The 22,942-nt window shown below is 44.4% G+C and overlaps 1 protein-coding gene across 2 annotated transcripts in view; it reads left to right on the top strand.

The window, feature by feature from the left end:
- The window catches only part of GUCY2C (guanylate cyclase 2C), an 842,638-nt gene that overhangs the window by 686,138 nt on the left and 133,558 nt on the right, over positions 1–22,942 (top strand). The window contains exon 24 of one of the 2 annotated variants that reach the window (XM_069737068.1): positions 14,406–14,504. The exons of the other annotated variant lie outside the window; for it this stretch is intronic. Within the exon in view, the coding sequence (XP_069593169.1) occupies positions 14,406–14,504 (99 nt within the window). The remainder of the gene's footprint in view (positions 1–14,405; positions 14,505–22,942) is intronic. 2 annotated transcript variants of the gene reach the window in all.

Genomic DNA, 22,942 nt, shown 5'->3' with positions numbered 1-22,942 from the left:
GTATTTCCAAGTCACTTTAATGTTAAGTGGATTGTCATTAAGATGACCGAGGAATGAATGGTTATCTGAAACATTTAAGTGTGAAAAAGAATAGGAAATCAGGATGAGGGCAAACACTTTTCACACTACTGTAGATATACACAGAACACATACACACGTATGACCTAACTCATACACACATGTATAGACAGAGCACATACACGTATGCACAGTGTATATACACACACCTATATACAGAGCACAAACAGGCAATCCCCACATGTATTCAAGCTGTCTAGCAGCCGCAAATCATGCACCTGCAGCGACAAACTAAATCTCCGAGCATGCCAAAATACTCGGAGACCACCCAAGCGTGCTCGGAAAAACTCAAGTAACAAACATACTCGCTCATCACTAAAATACGCTATAAGCAAAAAAACTGATCTGCACTTCCTAGTGTGAACACGTGCAAGCTGTGAGGACTGCATTGTATATACAAAAAAAGAACACAGCAGCACATGTGTATGAATCTAGACCATGTGAAAACACAGAAAACATACAATTTGGATTATACTTCTCAAAAATATTTTTTTCAAAAACATTTTTTTTAAATTTTAAACTTGCAATAATAGATGAAAATGAAGGTTCTTACCCACGGCAAGGTGACCTCCCTCTGGTGGGTCCCTGCTCTACAGTATAAGCCACTTCTGTGCCACCAGCCTACAAATTTGGACAAACATATCTGTTCTGAACAGGTGATTCAGAACCACAATGGACCTTGAAGTTCAGAGCACACAAAGTGACCTGACAATTACCAAAAACATAAGACGAGCTCTGAGACGTGGGAACTCTGCTGACCGCAATCCCTAATCCTATCCAACCACACTAAAGGTAGCCGTGGAGCGCTCCTGACCAGTCCTATGCGCCTCGAGCACAGCCTGAGAAACTAGCTAGCCCTAAGAAAGAAAAATAAGCCTAGCTTGCCTCAGAGAAATACCCCAAAGGAAAAGGCAGCCCCCCACATATAATGACTGTGAGTTGAGATGAAAATACAAACGCAGAGATGAAATAGATTTAGCAAAGTGAGGCCCAACTTACTGAACAGACCGAAGATAGGAAAGATTGCTTTGCGGTCAACACAAAACCCTACAAACAACCACGCAGAGGGGGCAAAAAGACCCTCCGCACCGACTAACGGTACGGAGGTGCTCCCTCTGCGTCCCAGAGCTTCCAGCAAGCAAGAAAAACCAATATAGCAAGTTGGACAGAAAAAGTAGCAAACAAAAATAACACAAGCAAAACTTAGCTTATGCAGGATAGACAGGCCACAGGAACGATCCAGGAGAAAGCAAGACCAATACTAGAACATTGGCAGGAGGCCAGGATCAAAGCACTAGGTGGAGTTAAATAGAGCAGCACCTAACGACTTAACCTCATCACCTGAGGAAGGAAACTCAGAAGCTGCAGTACCACTCTCATCCACCAAAGGAAGCTCATAGACAGAACCAGCCGAAGTACCACTCACGACCACAGGAGGGAGCTTGGCCACAGAATTCACAACACATATCACTACCGGGCTAAGCCTACAATTTATGGGCAAGTAGAGCTGACACGGCACCTGCAAGGCCAATGGGAGGGGTGCAAGATCAAACTAGAGGCAGCCAACAAAAAAACTTATCAGAACCTCCTAGTGTGAACACGTGCAAGCTGCAGGGACTGCATTATATATACAAAAAAGAACACAGCAGCACATGTGTATAATAACAATTAATAATCATTTTTGTTACTAAAAATGACAAAGTATAATATTTTTTTTTAATCTCTTTATCTGTTAAGGACTGGCGGAACGCACCAAGTATAGAAGATATGAAACTAGGTGCGTTCGCAGTCCGAGGTTCACCGTGCAGGTAAAAACCCTGCTGCTAGTAAGACGGACTATATGGCGGTACTAAAGTATACACGCATGGGTTAACTTCACCCTGCGTGAAGGAAGCGATCCTGTTGAGTCACAGGACCGCGGTACCGCACATAGAACGCGAGCAAGAAGTCAGCGAACACAACCCCAACACAGGATTGAAGTCCGATTAGACCACTTGCTGGCACAACACCGCAACTGGGTGTGTAAGGAAACTATAAAAATAGTATATAAAGGCACGAGAGTGCATGCAGTGCCGCACTGGCGGACGCCACTAACCACCCAGGCTTGGGTAAGGAAAGCGCAGAGGAAGCGCACGGCGCCGTACAGGCGGTCACAGCAACTAGACGCTGTTATGTGTGTAACGTGCTGTTGGATAAGTCGGGCGCTAGATAGCAAACATACACCTTCCACGAACAGTCATCCAATAGGGAGGGTATTTTAAAGAGCGACTTTCACTCACAACACACACACATATTATCAAGACAATACTAGCGCATGGCCGTGCGGTCATGCGCAGTTTATATAGTGGCAGCACAGGAAACAGCTACAGAAGTTTTGCCCTTTCAGGACCTGCCAAAAGGACCAATGGGATGTGCTGCAGTACCTAAGCATGTGACCCTCGATCTCCAATGGGAGATCTTGCCCTGGGCATGCTCAGTGTGTGCAAATAAGGACTTAGTCCCAGGGAAGCCCGCTCGCCGCAGATCAGTGCAGGGTACAACAGGAGAGCCGGAAAAGGCAGCAGTAACCCTTTGCACAGAATCAGTCCCAGCGAGACGCTGGGAGCGATGCCTCTGCTGAGCAGAGCCCACTGCGGCCGAAGCAGAATGGGAGACCGCAGCAGACACGGATCGAGATTCCCCCTGTGCAGCAGAGGAAACTCGACTCCTAACATTATCTTCTCTTAAATACATCTTATTCAGAACAGAACATGGGGCACAGATCATAAGTTAAAAGTTAAACATTTTTCCATTTCATTAGAAAAAATTAACTCATTTAGAAATTGCTGGCAGCAACACATCTAAAAAACAGAATGGGGTTAACAGGGGGCTGGATAATTAAGTGGTACTAATGAAAAACAGTTGGAGGGACAATTTTCAATTAAGTCACATGTTCATCAATGTAAATGTGCAAAACCTTTGAATATTCTACCTTGTAAAGTACACATCATCTACAGATTTAGAGATTGTGGAGAAATCCATGTGCCCAAGGGACAAGGCCAACTGTCAATATAGGATGCTACAGGCCCTGGTACTCTGGTGGGGGTCTGAATGAGAGGAGTCAAGCGTTGGTTGATCCGGATGGAAGGGAAGTACCCCAGAATGAACCAGTGGACCAGCTAGGACAGATGGTGCATTTTGAAGATGAGGCCATATGGGGCACGCAGAGGCGTCTCTTATACACAATATAATGCCCCCTCACTGCATAGTACCACCCACACAGTATACTGCCCCCTTAGTAGCCTCCAAACTGTTTGATGGCTCTAGCACTGTATGATGGCCCCTTCACTGTAATCCCCACACTGTACGATGGCCTCCTCACTGTAATCCCCACACTGTACAATGGCCTTCATATAGTATAATGCACCAGATAGTCCTCAATATAGTATAATGCACTCCCCATAAGCAGACCCTATAGCACAAGGCAGCACCCATAGGCAGACTCTGTAGTATAAAGCAGCACCCCATAGGCAGACCCTGTAGTAAAAGGCAGCACCCCATAGGCAGACCCTGTAGTATAAAGCAGCATCCCATAGGCAGACCCTGTAGTAAAAGGCAGCACCCCATAGGCAGACCCTGTAGTAAACGGCAGCACCCCATAGGCAGACCCTGTAGTATAAGGTAGCACCCCCATAGGCAGATCCTGTAGTATAAGGCAGCACCCCCATAGGCAGATCCTGTAGTATAAGGCAGCACCCCCATAGGCCGATCCTGTAGTATAAGGCAGCACCCCCATAGGAAGATCTTGTAGTATAAGGCAGACCACCATAGGCAGATCCTGTAGTATAAGGTAGCACTACATAGGCAGACCCTGTAGTAAAAGACAGTACCCCTATAAGCAGACCCTGTAAGTATAAGACAGTACCCCAATAGGCAGACCCTGTAGTATAAGACAGTACTGCCATAGGCAGACCCTGTATTATAAGACAGTACCCCTATAGGCACACCCTGTAAGTATAAGACAGTACCCCCATAGGCAGACCCTGTAGTATAAGACAGTACCCCCATAGGCAGACCCTGTAAGTATAAGACAGTACCCCCATAGGCAGACCCTGTAGTATAAGGCAGCCCTCATAAAAAAATAAATAAATACTCACCTCTTTTTCTCTTTGTTCCAGCGGTGCTCCGAACTCTTGCTTGTCTTCTGACAGCGGGCGCTGGGTGGTGACGTCACCGCGCCCACTGTCAGTGTTGGCGTCAATGATGTCAGACGCTGACAGAGGGTGATGGGAGAAGGAGCGCTGGGCACTCATTCCCTCATCAATGTGGTCAGCTGTATCGGCTAAATGCTGATACAGCTGACTTTGTGGTGATGGGTGGCGGGCCCACTGCTGGCACCAGGGCCCCCCGCCTGCTCAGGGCCCCCATAGTGGCCGGGCGGCAGAGCAGGGAGACCAATTCTCCCTGCTCTGCTGCAAAATGTAACTGTATTGGTGCGCTGTGCACGCCAATACAGTTACAGTAGCGTAGCTCTGGGTGGGCTCCATCTAAGCTCTTGACCCAGGGCATTCGCACCCTCTGCCTCCTCGGTAGCTACGCTACTGGGGGCAGGGAATGGGGGTCTACCCAACAAGAGGTTTCCAGGTTTGTGGAGGAAATGGGTCTCCTGCTACATTAGGGGACCCTTGCTGTAGCTCTTATCCGAACATTTTTTAAACTGAGGTTCTATATGCAAACTGTAAACTACCAATTACAGTAACAGGTTCCACTACAATATGGCATGTAAAAATCTTCCTTATCCCCTTCTGTTATGACCTGGTGGTTAGGAGCACCCGGAATGACCTGATAGTTAAACCTCATACAGGACGAGCTCTGGGATGTGGGAGCTCTGCTGACCGCAAGCCCTAATCCTATCACACACACTAAAAATAGCCGTGGAGCGCTCCTGACCAGACCTAGGCGCCTCGTCACAGCCTAAGAACTATCTAGCCCTAGAGATAGAAAATAAAGCCTACCTTGCCTCAGAGAAATTCCCCAAAGGTAAAGGAAGCCCCTCACATATATTGACTGTGAGTAAAGATGGAAGTCACAAACGCAGAGATGAAACAGGTTTCAGCAAAGGGAGGCCAGACTTACTAAATAGACAGAGGATAGGAAAGGTAACTTTGCAATCAACACAAAAACCTACAAAAGACCACGCAGAGTGTGCAAAAAAGACCTCCGCACCGACTCACGGTGCGGAGGGGCCACTCTGCATCCCAGAGCTTCCAGCTAGCAAGACAAAATCATGATAACCAGCTGGACAAGAAAACAGTGAACAAATAATGACTATCAGGAACTTAGCTTCTGCAGAAGAAGGCAGGTCACCAGAGAGATCCAGGAGCGAACTGAACCAATGCAAAAACATTGACAGCTGGCATGGAGTAACGATCTGAGAGGAGTTAAATAGAGCAGCCAACCAAAGGATAAACCACGTCACCTGTGTAAGGAACCTCAGAAGCAGCAGCTTCACTCACAGCCACCAGAGGGAGCCCATATACAGAACTCGCCGAAGTACGATTGACGACCACAGGAGGGAGTTCGACAACAGAATTCACAACAGTACCCCCCCCTTGAGGAGGGGTCACCGAACCCTCACAAGAGCCCCCAGGCCGATCAGGATGAGCCAAATGAAAGGCACGAACAAGATCGGCAGCATGAACATCAGAGGCAAAAACCCAGGAATTATCTTCCTGACCATAACCCTTCCACTTGACCAGGTACTGGAGTTTCCGTCTCGAAACACGAGAATCCAAAATCTTCTCCACCACATACTCCAACTCCCCCTCGACCAACACCGGGGCAGGAGGATCAGCGGAGGGAACCATAGGCGCCACGTATCTCCGCAACAACGACCTATGGAACACATTATGGATGGCAAAAGAAGCTGGAAGGTCCAAACGAAATGACACAGGATTAAGAACTTCAGAAATCTTATATGGCCCAATAAAACGAGGCTTCAAGTTAGGAGAGGAAACCTTCATAGGAACGTGATGAGATGACAACCAAACCAAATCCCTAACACGAAGTCGGGGACCAACACAATGCCGGCGGTTAGCGAAACGTTGAGCCTTCTCCTGGGACAATGTCAAATTGTCCACCACATGAGTCCAAATCTGCTGCAACCTGTCCACCACCGCATCCACACCAGGACAGTCCGAAGGCTCAACCTGCCCTGAAGAGAAACGAGGATGGAAACCAGCATTACAGAAATAAGGAGAAACTAAAGTAGCCGAGCTGGCCCGATTATTAAGGGCGAACTCAGCCAAAGGCAAGAAGGACACCCAATCATCCTGATCAGCAGAAACAAAGCATCTCAGATATGTCTCCAAAGTCTGATTAGTTCGTTCGGTTTGGCCATTAGTCTGAGGATGGAAAGCCGAAGAAAAAGACAAATCAATGCCCATCTTAGCGCAAAAGGACCGCCAAAACCTCGAAACAAACTGGGAACCTCTGTCCGAGACGATGTTCTCTGGAATGCCATGCAAACGAACCACATGCTGGAAAAACAATGGCACCAAATCAGAGGAGGAAGGCAATTTAGATAAGGGTACCAAATGGACCATCTTAGAGAAGCGAGCACAAACCACCCACATGACCGACATCTTTTGTGAAACAGGGAGATCAGAAATAAAATCCATGGAAATATGCGTCCAGGGCCTCTTCGGGATCGGCAAGGGCAAAAGCAACCCACTGGCACGAGAACAGCAGGGCTTAGCCCGAGCACAAGTCCCACAGGACTGCACAAAAGAACGCACATCCCGTGACAAAGAAGGCCACCAAAAGGATCTAGCCACCAAATCTCTGGTACCAAAGATTCCAGGATGACCAGCCAGCACCGAACAATGAACCTCAGAGATAACTCTACTAGTCCATCTATCAGGGACAAACAGTTTCTCCGTAGGACAACGGTCAGGTCTATCAGCCTGAAACTTCTGCAGCACCCGCCGCAAATCAGGGGAGATGGCAGACAAAATTACCCCCTCTTTAAGAATACCCGCCGGCTCCGGAACACCCGGAGAGTCAGGCACAAAACTCCTTGATAGGGCGTCAGCCTTCACATTCTTAGATCCCAGAAGGTATGAAACCACAAAATCAAAATGGGAGAAAAAGAGCGACCATCGAGCCTGTCTAGGATTCAACCGTTTGGCAGACTCGAGATAAGTCAAATTCTTGTGATCCGTCAAGACCACCACGCGATGTTTAGCTCCTTCAAGCCAATGTCGCCACTCCTCGAATGCCCACTTCATGGCCAACAACTCCCGATTGCCGACATCATAATTGCGCTCAGCAGGCGAGAATTTTCTAGAAAAGAAGGCACAGGGTTTCATCACCGAGCCATCAGAACTTCTTTGCGACAAAACAGCCCCTGCTCCAATTTCAGAAGCATCCACCTCAACCTGAAAAGGGAGCGAAACATCTGGCTGGCACAACACAGGGGCAGAAGCAAAACGACGCTTCAATTCCTGAAAAGCCTCCACAGCTGCAGAGGACCAATTGACCACATCAGCACCTTTCTTGGTCAAATCAGTCAACGGTTTAGCAATACTGGAAAAATTAGCGATGAAGCGACGATAAAAATTAGCAAAGCACAGGAATTTCTGCAAGCTCTTCACAGATGTCGGCTGAGTCCAATCGTAAGTGGCCTGGACTTTAACAGGGTCCATCTCGATAGTAGAAGGGGAAAAAATGAAACCCAAAAATGAAACCTTCTGAACTCCAAAGAGACACTTTGACCCCTTCACAAACAAGGAATTCGCACGAAGAACCTGGAACACCATTCTGACCTGCTTCACATGAGACTCCCAATCATCCGAAAAGACCAAAATGTCATCCAAGTATACAATCATGAATCTATCCAGGTACTCTCGGAAGATGTCATGCATAAAGGACTGAAACACAGATGGAGCATTAGAAAGCCCGAATGGCATAACCAGGTACTCAAAATGGCCCTCGGGCGTATTAAATGCCGTTTTCCATTCATCACCCTGTTTAATTCGCACAAGATTATACGCACCACGAAGATCTATCTTGGTGAACCAACTAGCCCCCTTAATCCGAGCAAATAAATCAGACAGCAGCGGCAAAGGATACTGAAATTTGACTGTGATCTTATTAAGAAGGCGGTAATCAATACAAGGTCTCAAAGAACCATCCTTCTTGGCCACAAAAAAGAACCCTGCTCCCAATGGTGACGAAGACGGACGAATATGACCCTTCTCCAAGGATTCCTTTACATAACTCCGCATAGCGGCGTGCTCTGGTACAGATAAATTAAACAGACGACCCTTAGGAAACTTACTACCAGGAATCAAATTAATAGCACAGTCGCAATCCCTATGAGGAGGTAGGGCACCAGATTTGGGCTCTTCAAATACATCCCGGTAATCTGATAAAAACTCAGGGATTTCAGAAGGAGTGGAAGACGAAATTGACAGCAATGGAACATCACCATGTACCCCCTGACAACCCCAGCTGGACACAGACATAGATTTCCAATCCAACACTGGATTATGGACCTGTAGCCATGGCAACCCCAAAACGACCACATCATGCAGATTATGCAACACCAGAAAGCGAATATCCTCCTGATGTGCAGGAGCCATGCACATGGTCAATTGAGTCCAGTACTGAGGTTTATTCTTGGCCAAAGGCGTAGCATCAATTCCTCTCAATGGAATAGGATACTGCAAGGGCTCCAAGAAAAAACCACAGCGCCTGGCAAACTCCAAGTCCATCAAATTCAGGGCAGCGCCTGAATCCACAAATGCCATTACAGAATAGGACGACAGAGAGCAAATCAGAGTAACGGACAAAAGAAATTTAGACTGTACCGTACCAATGGTGGCAGACCTAGCGAACCGCTTACTGCGCTTAGGACAATCGGAGATAGCATGAGTGGATTCACCACAGTAAAAACACAGCCCATTCCAACGTCTGTGTTCTTGCCGTTCAGCTCTGGTCAAAGTCCTATCACACTGCATAGGCTCAGGCCTATGCTCAGAGAATACCGCCAGATGGTGCACAGCTTTGCGCTCACGCATGCGCCAATCGATCTGAATGGCCAAAGACATAGACTCATTCAGACCAGCAGGCGTGGGAAATCCCACCATGACATCCTTAAGGGCTTCAGAAAGACCCTTTCTGAAAATTGCCGCCAGGGCACATTCATTCCACTGAGTAAGCACAGACCACTTTCTAAACTTCTGACAGTACACCTCCGCTTCATCCTGACCCTGACACAAAGCCAGCAAGATTTTCTCTGCCTGATCCACTGAATTTGGTTCATCATAAAGCAATCCAAGCGCCAGAAAAAACGCATCGACATCACGCAATGCAGGATCTCCTGGCGCAAGGGAAAATGCCCAGTCTTGAGGGTCACCACGCAACAAAGAAATAATGATTTTTACCTGTTGAACGGGGTCACCAGAGGAGCGGGGTTTCAAAGCTAGAAACAGTTTACAATTATTTTTGAAATTCAAGAACCTAGATCTATCCCCAGAAAATAAGTCAGGAATAGGAATTCTAGGCTCTAACATAGGATTCTGAACCACAAAATCTTGAATGTTTTGCACCCTTTCAGTGAGATGATCCACACAAGAGGACAGACCTTGAATGTCCATGTCTACACCTGTGTCCTGAACCACCCAAAGGTCTAGGGGAAAAGAAAGACAAAACACAGTGCAAAGAAAAAAAAATGGTCTCAGAAGTTCTCTTATCCCTCTATTGAGATGCATTAATACTTTGGGCCAGCTGTACTGTTATGACCTGGTGGTTAGGAGCACCCGGAATGACCTGATAGTTAAACCTCATACAGGACGAGCTCTGGGATGTGGGAGCTCTGCTGACCGCAAGCCCTAATCCTATCACACACACTAAAAATAGCCGTGGAGCGCTCCTGACCAGACCTAGGCGCCTCGTCACAGCCTAAGAACTATCTAGCCCTAGAGATAGAAAATAAAGCCTACCTTGCCTCAGAGAAATTCCCCAAAGGTAAAGGAAGCCCCCCACATATATTGACTGTGAGTAAAGATGGAAGTCACAAATGCAGAGATGAAACAGGTTTCAGCAAAGGGAGGCCAGACTTACTAAATAGACAGAGGATAGGAAAGGTAACTTTGCGATCAGCACAAAAACCTACAAAAGACCACGCAGAGTGTGCAAAAAAGACCTCCGCACCGACTCACGGTGCGGAGGGGCCACTCTGCATCCCAGAGCTTCCAGCTAGCAAGAGAAAATCATGATAACCAGCTGGACAAGAAAACAGTGAACAAATAATGACTATCAGGAACTTAGCTTCTGCAGGAGAAGGCAGGTCACCAGAGAGATCCAGGAGCGAACTGAACCAATGCAAAAACATTGACAGCTGGCATGGAGTAACGATCTGAGAGGAGTTAAATAGAGCAGCCAACCAAAGGATAAACCACGTCACCTGTGTAAGGAACCTCAGAAGCAGCAGCTTCACTCACAGCCACCAGAGGGAGCCCATAGACAGAACTTGCCGACGTACCATTCACGACCACAGGAGGGAGTTCGACAACAGAATTCACAACACCCTTCCTGACAGGGACCAATAATAGTTGTTGCACTTTAGTTTTTTCCACTATTGCTTTTTTTATTTTACCCTTCAACACAGACATGTCTGTATTTTGAGGGTCAAATTTTAGTTTTGAGTGACACCATTCATTAATGTTCTCAAAAACAAATTCAAATAGGGTGAAATTCTGAAAAAAAAATGAAATTCTGATATTGTTTTTTGTATTTTTGTTTTTATATTATTCAGTGTTTTCTAAAATGACCTGGCAACAAGATTATTTAGGTCAGTATAGTATGGAGATGCTAAACTTGTGGCCATTTTTTTAGAGTGGTTAAAAAAATTGATTTCTGAGACTCATAACTTTTTTCATTTTTCCCTTCAAGAAAATATTTTTTTTGCTTGCATGGCATGTTGTTTTTATTAGTATCAGTTTGGGGTACATACTGTATGTTTTCATTGCAAATTTTTGAGGAGGTGCTTGACTAAAAAACAATAATTCTGGTGCTTCATTGTTTTTTTTTTTATGGTCATCAGTGAATGGGTTAATTAACTTTAGATTTTCATAAATTGGTATAGCCATGTACGAAAAAGTCGAAATATGTTTATTTTTTAAATCTCTTTATGTCTGCATTGAGAAAAGGAATGGGCTGATAGAAACGTTTATTTTTTTATAACATTGAACTTTTAAAGACATTAGATAATAACTTAAAAATTAAACAGTGCGGCAAACATGGGCTCTGATCAGCAGTCAGATGACAGCGTGGGGACCAGCAGCTGAGACTGGTGGTATAAAGGTCACCACTGGTCACAGGCTGCCAATAGAGTACTACTCTCATTAGCGTATGCCTGCTGTCGTTGATAGCCACAAGAGCAGGCATACAATGATGAGAGTATTCATCAGCCGGCGCCTGAGCTATAAATAAACAAAAACAAAAGAAGTTGCACTCTGTAGTGCTAAAGCATGTAAGTATGTAATATATGAAATATGAATAGAAATACTGCTTTAGATAATAAGAAAAAATTGAAACGCTTAGCACATAATTTGGCCTATTCACTTTTTTTTGCAAATTCACCCCACTTTTTTTTCCTGTTTTCCAGTACACTATCATTGCACTATATGGTAAAACCAATGGTGTCATTCAAAACTCGTCACGCAAAAAACAAACTCTCATACAGCTATATTAACAGAAATATAAAAAAGTTATGGTTCTTGGAAGAAGGGGAAGAAAAAACGAAAAGGAAAAAATGGAAAATGGCCATTTAAGGGGTTAATGGTGTAATAGGGAGGAGAAACTGCAATTTATTGAATTATTTTTTTTCATACAAGAAATTCCCTGATTAAACACTGATGAAAATCGTACAAAAAACATTTGATGAAACGTGGACCATTTCTTTTGCGGAATAGAAAAACCAATGACATCTGAATAGGGCCTTATCACAAAACCAAGACTTTGTACAGATTTCACAACCAATTTCTTCTAGCGTAATCTAGTAGCCACATGAGGGTCATTTTGATATGTAATTCTGCTATTTGTTTATGAGGTTTAATAACATTACCCAGAGGATATCATTATGGCTACAAACAGATGCTGCTCCAAAATTTGCTTATCCATATCAAATAAAGTTTCAACTGTAAAACCTGCATAGCCAAGGCAAATTTTAGCAAACCAGCATGTTTTTTAGTTGCAGCAAACATTAATAGAGATGAATGCTCTTGTGTGAACTCAGAAAAAAATGTTAAAAATTAGAGATCAAAACGGGGTGATAAAAGTGCTGCTGAGTGCGACAGAGTTAGGTAATATTTTGATAAAAATTTATTAATAAATATATGGTACGTGTTTCAACAATGGACAGATGTCTTACTCAGGCCAGGCATGTAGGTAAGACATATAAGTAAGACATCCGTCCATTGTTGAAACAACATAGCCCACATTTAGTTTTAACAAATTCTTATGAAGATACTACCTGCCTTTTGGGCACTCTCAGCAGCACTTTTATCACCCCCTTTTTATCAAAATTTTTTAACATTTTTTTGGTGACTCCTGCACCGTACCATTGCTTGGGACAAGCTGTAGCTGATTCATTCCATCGAAACAGAGTTGGGTCTGGTATCTGTGCATCCCTCTAATGTGAGTGCACCACCATATGTCCTTTCTATCGGCACTCACCATATCCAATTTATTAAGGATTTCTGCCCTATGGAGCGCCCTGCTTTTATATATCATCATTACATGTGTGACTTAGGTTGTGCAGTTAGCATCAATTGATTTGTTTTAAGCTTTAAAATTCAATTTTTGCAATTAATGAGGAATATGGTGGTTCAGAGTCTGTGCTGCCCAAGGTTCAAAGATATGATCAAAGATGAAGGTGAAGCATGAATGCGGTTTATTTTGTCAATGCATTTAAAGGTTTTCAAACCTCTTTATCAGGACCAAACCTCTATGATAAGATACAACTCAAAAAGTGTGGGAATATATACACAATGTATTCAAAACATGTGTGCAGCAATGTACCATTGCGGTCATATGATACATTGTAGCAGATACAAAGATTGCAAGAAGAATAAAGCAAAATACATAACTGTAAAAATAAAAAGGAAATGTATATATGTACTTGTGACAAATGTATAAGGATAAAAAATTAAATATGTATGTATCATTTTTCAGGAATACATTTCATTTTTATTTTTACAGTTATGTATTTTGTCTTATTCTGCTTTGTATCTGCTACAATGGCAAGGTTCATTGCTACATGCCTTTTTTGAACACATTGTCTATATATTCCGCCACTTTTTGAGTTGTATCCTATCATTGTGGTTTAATCCTGATGAAGAGGTTTGAAAACCTTAAAAAGTATTGACAAAATAAATCATATACATGCTTCACCTTCGTGTGTGATCGTATCTTTTAACCTTGGGCAGTGTGGGCTCTGAACCACCATATTCCTCATACAGCTCTGGCAAAAATAAAGAGACCACTGCAAAATGTTCAGTTTCTCTAATTTTTCTCTTCATATGTATATTTTTGAGTAAAATGTAAATTGTTCTTTTATTCTATAAACTTCTGACGACATGTCTCCGAATTTCCAAGCAATAAATTTAGAATTTTTTTCCGAAAAGGAGAAATGGATGAAATAAAAAAGCAAAACAAAATAGTGCTTTCAGACCTCAAATAATGTAAAGATACAAGTTCATAGTCATTTAGAAACAACAATACTAAAGTTTTAACCGATGAAGAGTTCAGAAATCAATATTTTGTGGAATAACCATGATTTTTAATCCCAGCTTTCATGCGTCTTGGCATTCTTTCCACCAGTCTTTCACACTGCTCGTGGCGCAAAAATGTAAGCAGTTCTTCTTTGTTTGATGGCTTGTGACTATCCATCATCCTCTTGATTACATTCCAGAGGTTTTCAATGGGGTTCAGGTCTGGAGATTGGGCTGCCAATTACAGGGTTTTGATGTGGTGGTCTCTTAATTTTTGCCAGAGCTGTATATTGCAACATATTTCCTTGGTGGTCCTACTGCAGCCTTTACATGACTCTATAGTAGTTGTGGCTGTCACATCAGATGAGCGTGCCCATAACATTTTATACCACTTTGCTATCAGATAAGACCCTATTTGCGCCTTTTGTTTCTCCAGTTTTACCATTTGATTTTAAATTGCACTTTTCTCTCTTTCAAAAAATTAGTAATTTCATGTGAATAAATAATGCTTCACACACTTATGATTCACGGCTTGCTATAAACTGCTTTATGAAATTTCTTGCCTAGGACCATGTGCTGCTGGTGTAGTTGGAATTAAAATGCCAAGATATTGCCTTTTTGGTGACACTGTTAATACAGCTTCACGGATGGAGTCTACAGGATTGCGTAAGAATCTTTTAAAACGTATAAATAAGTACCGTAGTGTAAATTGACTCATCAGCAACCTAAGTTTTTTTTACCCTAAATAGTTTTTGCAGTTTTTAGTGAACATAGGTTGCTTTTTGATAAATGTATTTATTTTTTTGCACTAAGCTATCTCCAGCATTTCCATAGACAATGCATGAAGCTGTGGTGACCCTGCACCGGTATCATTCTATTCCAATAGAATGACCTCCAGTGATCAGCCAGTAATCACCTATTCCAACTGGCTAAGATGGGAATAACTCTTTTATTCAGACTCCATAACTGGGCTGCAAGTGTGGGGCTCATTGGACAGTGCTTTGCTATAAATGTCTGCATTGAACCAGTACTCTCTCCAAAAACTTCGTCAGACAGGGTCAACAAAGCTGCAAAGGCATTCCAGAAGATTCCAGAAGAGCTTTATTCTCAGGCTGAAACAACAGCAGATGAAAATATGATTCTTAACCAGGGATGTAAAGAGGATCAACATAAGACAATGATGGATGACTGAAAACTAACTAAATACAAATAGGAGGGAGGGGTTATCTACATCAGAACTAAACTACAGAAAGACCAGACAAACCTAAAAAGGAAAACTGATTGCATAACAGCATTGGCAATGGGAATCACAATTTTCATTGAGTTAGATCTAACGCTTATTTTTGACTAACATTTGGCTTTTGAATAGGGATGAGTGAACCTGAACTGTAAAGTTCAGTGTTCATACCAGACGCCGAGTGTCTGGTGCTAAACTCCAAACATGGACATCTCCCAGATGTCCGTTTTACTGTTATGATACCACGTTCTCAAGGCTGTATAGTCATTTGTGCTTATTTCTCACTGTCAGCAACGTCATCGCCAGTGGGACAAGACCAGGAGTGACCTATGGAGCCTCGACCTTGAGGCTTCATAGGTCACTTGCAGTTATGTCACTGCTCATCATTCCCACTCTCACGCTTTACTCCACAAGACCAGCAGAGTATAGTGCAAGATCTGGCAGTGACTGATGCTCCAGTATTTGGAGCTTTGTTTTCTGAACTGGGCTCCATACACTGGACAAAGACAACTCCAAAAAATGATGTGGGGTCCCCCTACTTTTAGTTATCAATTAAGGCAATGCAGGCAACTGGGGGCTGATATTAATATGATTTGAAGGTCCATGGATACTGGCCCCTTCCCAGCCTAATAAAACCAGCCCTCGGCCACCCCAGAAATGGTGCATACATTAGATTTGCCAATTCTGGCACTTAGCCTCAGCTGTTCCTGATTGCCCTAGTGCAGTGGCAATCGGGGTAATAGTTTTTGGGGTTGCTGTTAGCTGTGCAATGTCAGCTGGCATCAAGCCCATGGGTTATCAATGGTGAAGGCCTATCAGAAACCACCATTGCAGACCTAGTAAGTAAAAAGTGAAAAAAACACAGAAAAAAATATTTATTTGAAAAAAAAACTACTTGCCAACAATTTCCCTCTTTCACCCATTTCTTCAAAAAGACCACACCAGTCCACCGATGTACACATGAAGGTCCCCCGCTGGTCCATTGTAGTCCATATGAAGGTCCCCCGCTCTGTCTCCAGTGTATATTGCCCAGTTCTGAGAACAGCAACCACTGCTGGGTCTCTCGCTGTAGTCCATCAGGTCATGGTCGAGGGGCTGCTTTCCCACGCCCTGGCACCATACAAATAAATTGTGTACTAGGCCCAGTGTGCTTTTTTGTGTAAGGTACATCACACTCACTAGCAGGCCAGTAGTCTTTGCAGTCTCAATGTACACGATTCCAGGAACAACTGCTCAGGGACACCGAGTTCATTTTAGCAACTTCAGCTTTACTTGACAATTCAATTACATCAGTCTTTAACACGCAAAATCAAGCACAGCATTATCCAGTTTTTGTTCCTTCAACACAGTAGATTTCAAGCATTTACTTTCATTCAGCTTGGACTATCCTTATTCTTGATCCTCCTCTCAGCCCCAGGGATTTCCTCTCCATCATCAAAGCTCTCCTGAGATCTGTTACATTACCATCATGTGGTTCTCTGTCCATCTTCTTCAGTATGAACAAGATTAAGCACACTCCTCAGTGTCTAGCTCAGGCTGTAGGCCCCAGATGTTACAGCAATGTTTGCATGAAGTTGATCTTGACACGAACCTATCACTTACTCTAACTCAATAAACCAGGAAATTATTCCCTTTATCTTGACCATGACTCCTCCCATCATGGACTGGCCCCAAACATTTAACTATATCTTCCATTATTCCTATATGGATTATCGGCAGTAAGTGAGTATAACTGTGCTTTTTGATTTTTTGGTGAACAAATGGGTAAAAGAGTGTCAGAGAGTGTTAATTTCAGTTAAAGGACTTTGCGTGTTTATTTCAATTTAAGGACTTTACTCTGTGTCTTTATTAAATTTGACTATGGGGTTAGTAATGGGGGTGTTCGATAGACACCTCTTCATTACTAACCCCTGGGCTTGATGTCAGCGAGCATAAAACAGCTGACATAAACCCAACGACTATTTCCCCACTTGCCACTGCACCAGGGCCAAGCACCAAGAGAAAAAGTCAAACGCCAGATTTGGTGCATATATGTGCCATTTCTGGGATGGCTTAGGGCTGATGTTCTTAGTCTATGAGGGGACTGTGACGGGGTGTACGGCAGAGCAAGAAGGGACAACAGGCCGAGGGATGATTCAACAGATTTATTATCAAGAACGCTGGAACAACACATGCAGGTAGATCTACAGAGTTCACAATTAGTCCAACAGAACAGGTTCGGGGCACCTCCCGATAATCCTTGTGCCAGGTAACAAAGCAATAGTCCACAATTAGTCCAATGGATCCCAAAACAATCTCACGAACGACGAGAGCTGGCTGGGCATGAGGCCTGCAGATGCCCCAGATGCCCACAACCATAACACCTGCGCTCTGCTACTTCCTCTCCTCGTCGTATTCCAGAAAACGCAGTAGAAGCAACTGGAGGCACATTTACACGGGTATCAGCATGAGGTGGTGGCTTAGAGGAACGGGGAACAATGGGGACAGAAGAACAGGGGGCCACCGGTGTTGTGGAGCTGGTAGGCCTCTCTCCATCCTCCAACAGAACCCTCCACTGAGGCTTGATGGTGAGAGCCTCATCAGCTAGAGCTGCAGCTTCCTCCACAGTGGCTGGTCTCCTCTCACGCACCCATTCCCGGATCTCAGCAGGGCACTTGAAGTAAAACTGCTCTTTTAGGATAACCTGGAGGAAGGTCTCCCAGGTTAAGGCCTCCTCTGCCTCCAGCCAGCGATGACATATTTGTTTGAGTCTGTGGGCATACATCTTGAAAGACACTTCCTCATCACAGGCTAAAGTACGGAACTGAGTCCTGTAAGTGTCTGGGGTAACAGCATAATGTTCTAGAATAGTCCGTTTAATCTCCGCATACTCACAGTTCCCCTGAGGGTCCATAGCTCTATAGGCTGCGGCAGCTCCACCCTCTAAGACCCCCACCAGATGTCGGACTCGGTCCCTTTCCGGGACTTCCATTAATCGACACTGATGCTCAAAGTCCTGGAAGAAGCCCTCAATGTCTCCTGCAGCCTCATTAAAGGGCTTGAAGTCTTTGCGGGACACTCTGGGGAGTTCCCTCATGGTGGGTGCTGGGGTTAGAGTCTGTCTGGAGCTTCTAGCTGCTTCCAAAGCAATCTGCCTCTCCAGCAATGCCATCTCCTGAGCTCTGTCCTCGGCTCTGTGAATGGCCTCCCTCTCCTCGGCTCTGTGAATGGCCTCCCTCTCCTCGGCTCTGTGAATGGCCTCCCTCTCCCTCTCCTGAGCTCGTTGAATGGCCTCTTTCTTATAGTCTATGGTGGCCTCTTCTCCCAGCAATGCCAACTCCTCCTCGTACCACACAACCCACTGACTTTTTTGGGTATTTACCTCTGCCTGCAGTCTTTCCTCCATTTGCTGTGAGGATCCTTCCTCAGCGTCATCTTGCAGGCGAACTCCTTCCAAAGCCTCAATAAGCTGCTCCTTGGAGAGTCCCTTAAAACGGACTCCTACTTCACGGGCCTTTGATTGTAGGCTCCCCAAAGTCCAGATCTTGTACTCTGCGGTGCTGGTTCCCGATGTTGATGGGCCTTTGTCCTCCATTCCTTCTGCTCTGGTCCCACTGCTTGCCACCAGTTTGTGATGGGGTGTACGGCAGAGCAAGAAGGGACAACAGGCCGAGGGATGATTCAACAAATTTATTATCAAGAACGCTGGAACAACACATGCAGGTAGATCTACAGAGTCCACAATTAGTCCAACAGAACAGGTTCGGGGCACCTCCCGATAATCCTTGTGCCAGGTAACAAAGCAATAGTCCACAATTAGTCCAATGGATCCCAAAACAATCTCACGAACGACGTGATATGTCCTCAGCTCAAGTCTCGCACCGTTCGCTTCAGCAGTCACAGATGGACATGGCGTCTAGCCTCAGCTAAGAATCCCCACTCCTTCTCCTTCAAGGATCAACTCACATCTGATCTCAAAATAAGAATGGATTGTCTGAGCTCCAGGGATCTGCCCATGAAGGGGTAGGGGTTACACCTTCTATTCAATGGTTGGGTCCACCAGAAGATTCTAGACTGGTGGGCTCCCGGCAGTCTATGTAATATGTACATTTGACTAGCCACCTGCTGTGAGGAAGAATGGCTATTCCTCCACTAGTGATGTTGACAAAGCTTAATTACATTAGAGCTTAGGGCTGCAAGTATTGGGGGAAGGAGACATTGTTACAGGTGAACTCCCAGCCAAGAAAATACATAAATTACAGCTAATAGAAACCAGAGAACAGTTACATACATCAAATGGCATATTATTCAAATACAGGACAGGGCAAAAGTACATATCATGACAGGGACCAATATCCATGGCCCATTCCTAGGCTACGAATATAAGCCCGCAGCTGTCTGTTTAGCTGTTTAGCCTTTGCTGGTTAGTAGAAATAGAGAGACCCCATGCAATATTTTTTAGGGGTGGGTCTCCCCTATAAAAACCAGTAAAGGCTAAGCAAACAGCTGTAAGTTAATATTAATAACCTGGGAACCTTTTATGGCTATTGGCTCCATCCCAAAATATTAACATCAGCCCCCAGCCATCGGCTTTCACTCAGCTGGTTAGGAAAATGGTGGGGTACCCCACGCTGTTTTTTTTTTTTTTTAATATTTAATTCAGGCTATACACACATTGGGTGCTCACTCCAACTCCCAACAGCATCACCTGGCCTCGGTGATCATAGAGAGACTAGGTGACAATGATGAGAGCTGCATTCAGCACCGGATGGATCCTGACAACAATGCTAATTGTACTGATTTTCCCAGGCACCAGTACATGTCACATTGATGACACATGGATGTCATCCGTTTGTCATCAGTTTGCACATGTGCAGCATGCATTTCTTCCATGGTGCAAAAAAAGGACATGTCTGCAGGTTTTTCACATGGACCGTGTGTACATGTGAAAAAGATGACATGTGCGCACCAGCATTGAATACAATGGGTGTGCGTGTGTCCATATTTGAGTCACTCTCATTTCATCAGTCCATAAAACCTTTGAAAAGTCAGTGTTAAGATATTTCTTGGCCCAGTCTTGATGTTTTATCTTATGTTTCTTGTTCAAAGGTGGTCATTTTTCAGCCTTCCTTAACTTGGCCATGTCCCTGAGTATTGCACACCTTGTGCTTTTTGTTACTCCAGTAACGTTGCAGCTCTAAAATATGGCAAAACTGGTGGCAAATGGCATCTTGGCAGCTTCACGCTTGATTTTCCTCAATTCATGGGCAGTTATTTTGCGCCTTTTTTGCCCAACGCGCTTCTTGCGACCCTGTTGGCTATTTGCCATGAAACGCTTGATTGTTCGGTGATCACGCTTCAAAAGTTTGGCAATTTCATGATTGCTGCATCCCTCTGCAAGACACCTCACAATTTTGGACTTTTCAGAGCCCGTCAAATCTCTCTTCTGACCCATTTTGCCAAAGTTAACGAAGTTGCCTAATAATTTAGCACACCTTATGTAGGGTTATGATGTCATTAGACAACACCCCTCCTCATTACAGAGATGCACATCACCTGATTTACTTAATTGGTAGTTGGCTCTCAAGCCTGAACAGCTTGGAGTAGGACATGTATAAAAAGTATTATGTGATCAAAATACAACTTGCCTAATAATTCTGCACACAGTGTAGTATTGCGCAAGTAGTGAAATTATCATGAAGGCATCAGGAATTGTCTCACCTGTGCAACACTATGGAAATCCTGAAAACTTGACCCGTGGGGTCCGTGAGGACTGGAGTTTGGGAAATAATGCTCTAATTGAATGACTGCAGTGTTTTGGGGGACCATGTTTCTTTGAGCTTGTGGGTATTGCCGCTCAATGCTGGGTGGATTTCGTCTAACAAATTTGTCTCTGTGTTTTTAGATTTTTTTTTTGTTATAATTTTTAATTATATGCTTTGGTTTTAATTTATTACATTTTCATATCTTAACTAAATAACCCTTTAATAAACATAGTGGCCTATATTTAGGCAAAAATTTGAATGTTATTTTGCTTTATTAATTAAGTAATGTTCTATTAAAAACATTTTAGAAGTTGGCCTTGCTCTACCATGTGTATGGGGGCCCCCTGACAGATGATTGTCTAGGGGAGATAAGGATGAAGCTTGTCCGATTTCAGATTGCCTAACTTTTTGTTCTGAGAGAGATAGCTGCCTCTTGTAGATCCTGACTGCAGTTCGTTAATAGAGAATGCAGATGTGTTAAGGTACCGTTACACTAAACGATTTACCAACAATCACGACCAGCGATACGACCTGGCCGTGATCGTTGGTAAGTCATTGTGTGGTCACTGGAGAGCTGTCACACAGACAGCTCTCCAGCGACCAACGATGCCGAAGTCTCCGGGTAACCAGGGTAAACATCGGGTTACTAAGCGCAGGGCCGCGCTTAGTAACCCGATGTTTACCCTGGTTACCATTGTAAATGTAAAAAAAAAACACTACATACTCACATTCCGGTGTCTGTCACGTCCTTCGCCGTCAGCTTCCCGCACTGACTGTGAGCGCCGGCCGGCTGTGCTTTACGGCCGGCCCTGTGCTTAGTAACCCAATATTTACCCTGGTTACCAGTGAACACATCGCTGGATCGGCATCAAACACGCCGATTCAGCGATGACAGCGGGTGATCAGCGACCAAAAAAAAGGTCCTGATCATTCCCAGCGACCAACGATCTCCCAGCAGGGGCCTGATCGTTGGTCGCTGTCACACATAACGATTTCGTTAACGATATCATTGCTACGTCACAAAAAGCAACGATATCGTTAAAGAAATCGTTATGTGTGACGGTACCTTCAGGCAGAACAAGGGCTCCTGTGTCAAAAAAACACAATTTTAAATTTTCAATAAAAGTCAGTTAACATAGCTGCCAGCAGACTGACAATTGTTCGGCCGGAGGCAATCTAAAGTGTTTAAAGTCAAAAGTTTAACAGTTCTTGTGCACCGTGGCTGTAGTATGGTAAGGGGGCATTACCAGTGTGAGACATGTAACTAACACAAAACAGCAGAACTGAATTTTGTCTCCTTACAAACACATTATCAGCTGCAGCTCCCACAGCTCTGCTCTATTGCAACAATATTACAGCCATGTCTGCCTGTGAGATGGAAGCTGAAGCACTGAGCGGAACCTGCAGATGTGTCAGTTATAATCACACACAGCTCTGCAGTAAGATCAGGAGAGTAGAGAATGACTATTACACATCACACTGATCGTGTCGCCCTTTCATATAAAGTAAGCTGGCAGATTCTCATGTAGATTAGTGTCTGTCCAATTTTTCTATACAGCTCATGTACATAAGAAAAATGTGGATTTCTCTGGAATAAGACTTTATATTGCAGATATTAAGGTATCATTCTATTCAGATTCCTACGATCTACTTGGCCATGGAGATGGCTTAGGAGGGTTGATCCTACTGGCAGATCCCCTTTAACCCCTTACCGGCATCGGACGTACTATACCGTCCAATGCCGGCTCGCCTGCTTTGATGCAGGGCTCCGCGGTGAGCCCGCACCAAAGCCGGGACATGTCAGCTGTTTTGAACAGCTGACATGTGCCCGTAATAGGCGCGGGCAGAATCGCGATCTGCCCGCACCTATTAACTAGTTAAATGCCGCTGTCAAACGCAGACAGCGGCATTTAACTACCGCTTCCGGCCGGGCGGCCGGAAATGACGTCATCGCCGACCCCCGTCACATGATCGGGGTCGGCGATACTTGTATATTGTAACCATAGAGGTCCTTGAGACCTCTATGGTTACTGATTGCCCGTCGCTGTGAGCGCCACCCTGTGGTCGGCGCTCACAGCACACGTGCAATTCTGCTACATAGCAGCGATCAGCAGATCGCTGCT

The sequence above is a fragment of the Ranitomeya imitator genome, chromosome 8 (genome assembly GCF_032444005.1).
Source record: "Ranitomeya imitator isolate aRanImi1 chromosome 8, aRanImi1.pri, whole genome shotgun sequence".
Classification (NCBI taxonomy): Eukaryota; Metazoa; Chordata; class Amphibia; order Anura; family Dendrobatidae; genus Ranitomeya; species Ranitomeya imitator.
The sequence above is the reverse complement of the archived record's forward strand: the minus strand, read 5'-3'. Positions and strand labels throughout refer to the sequence as shown.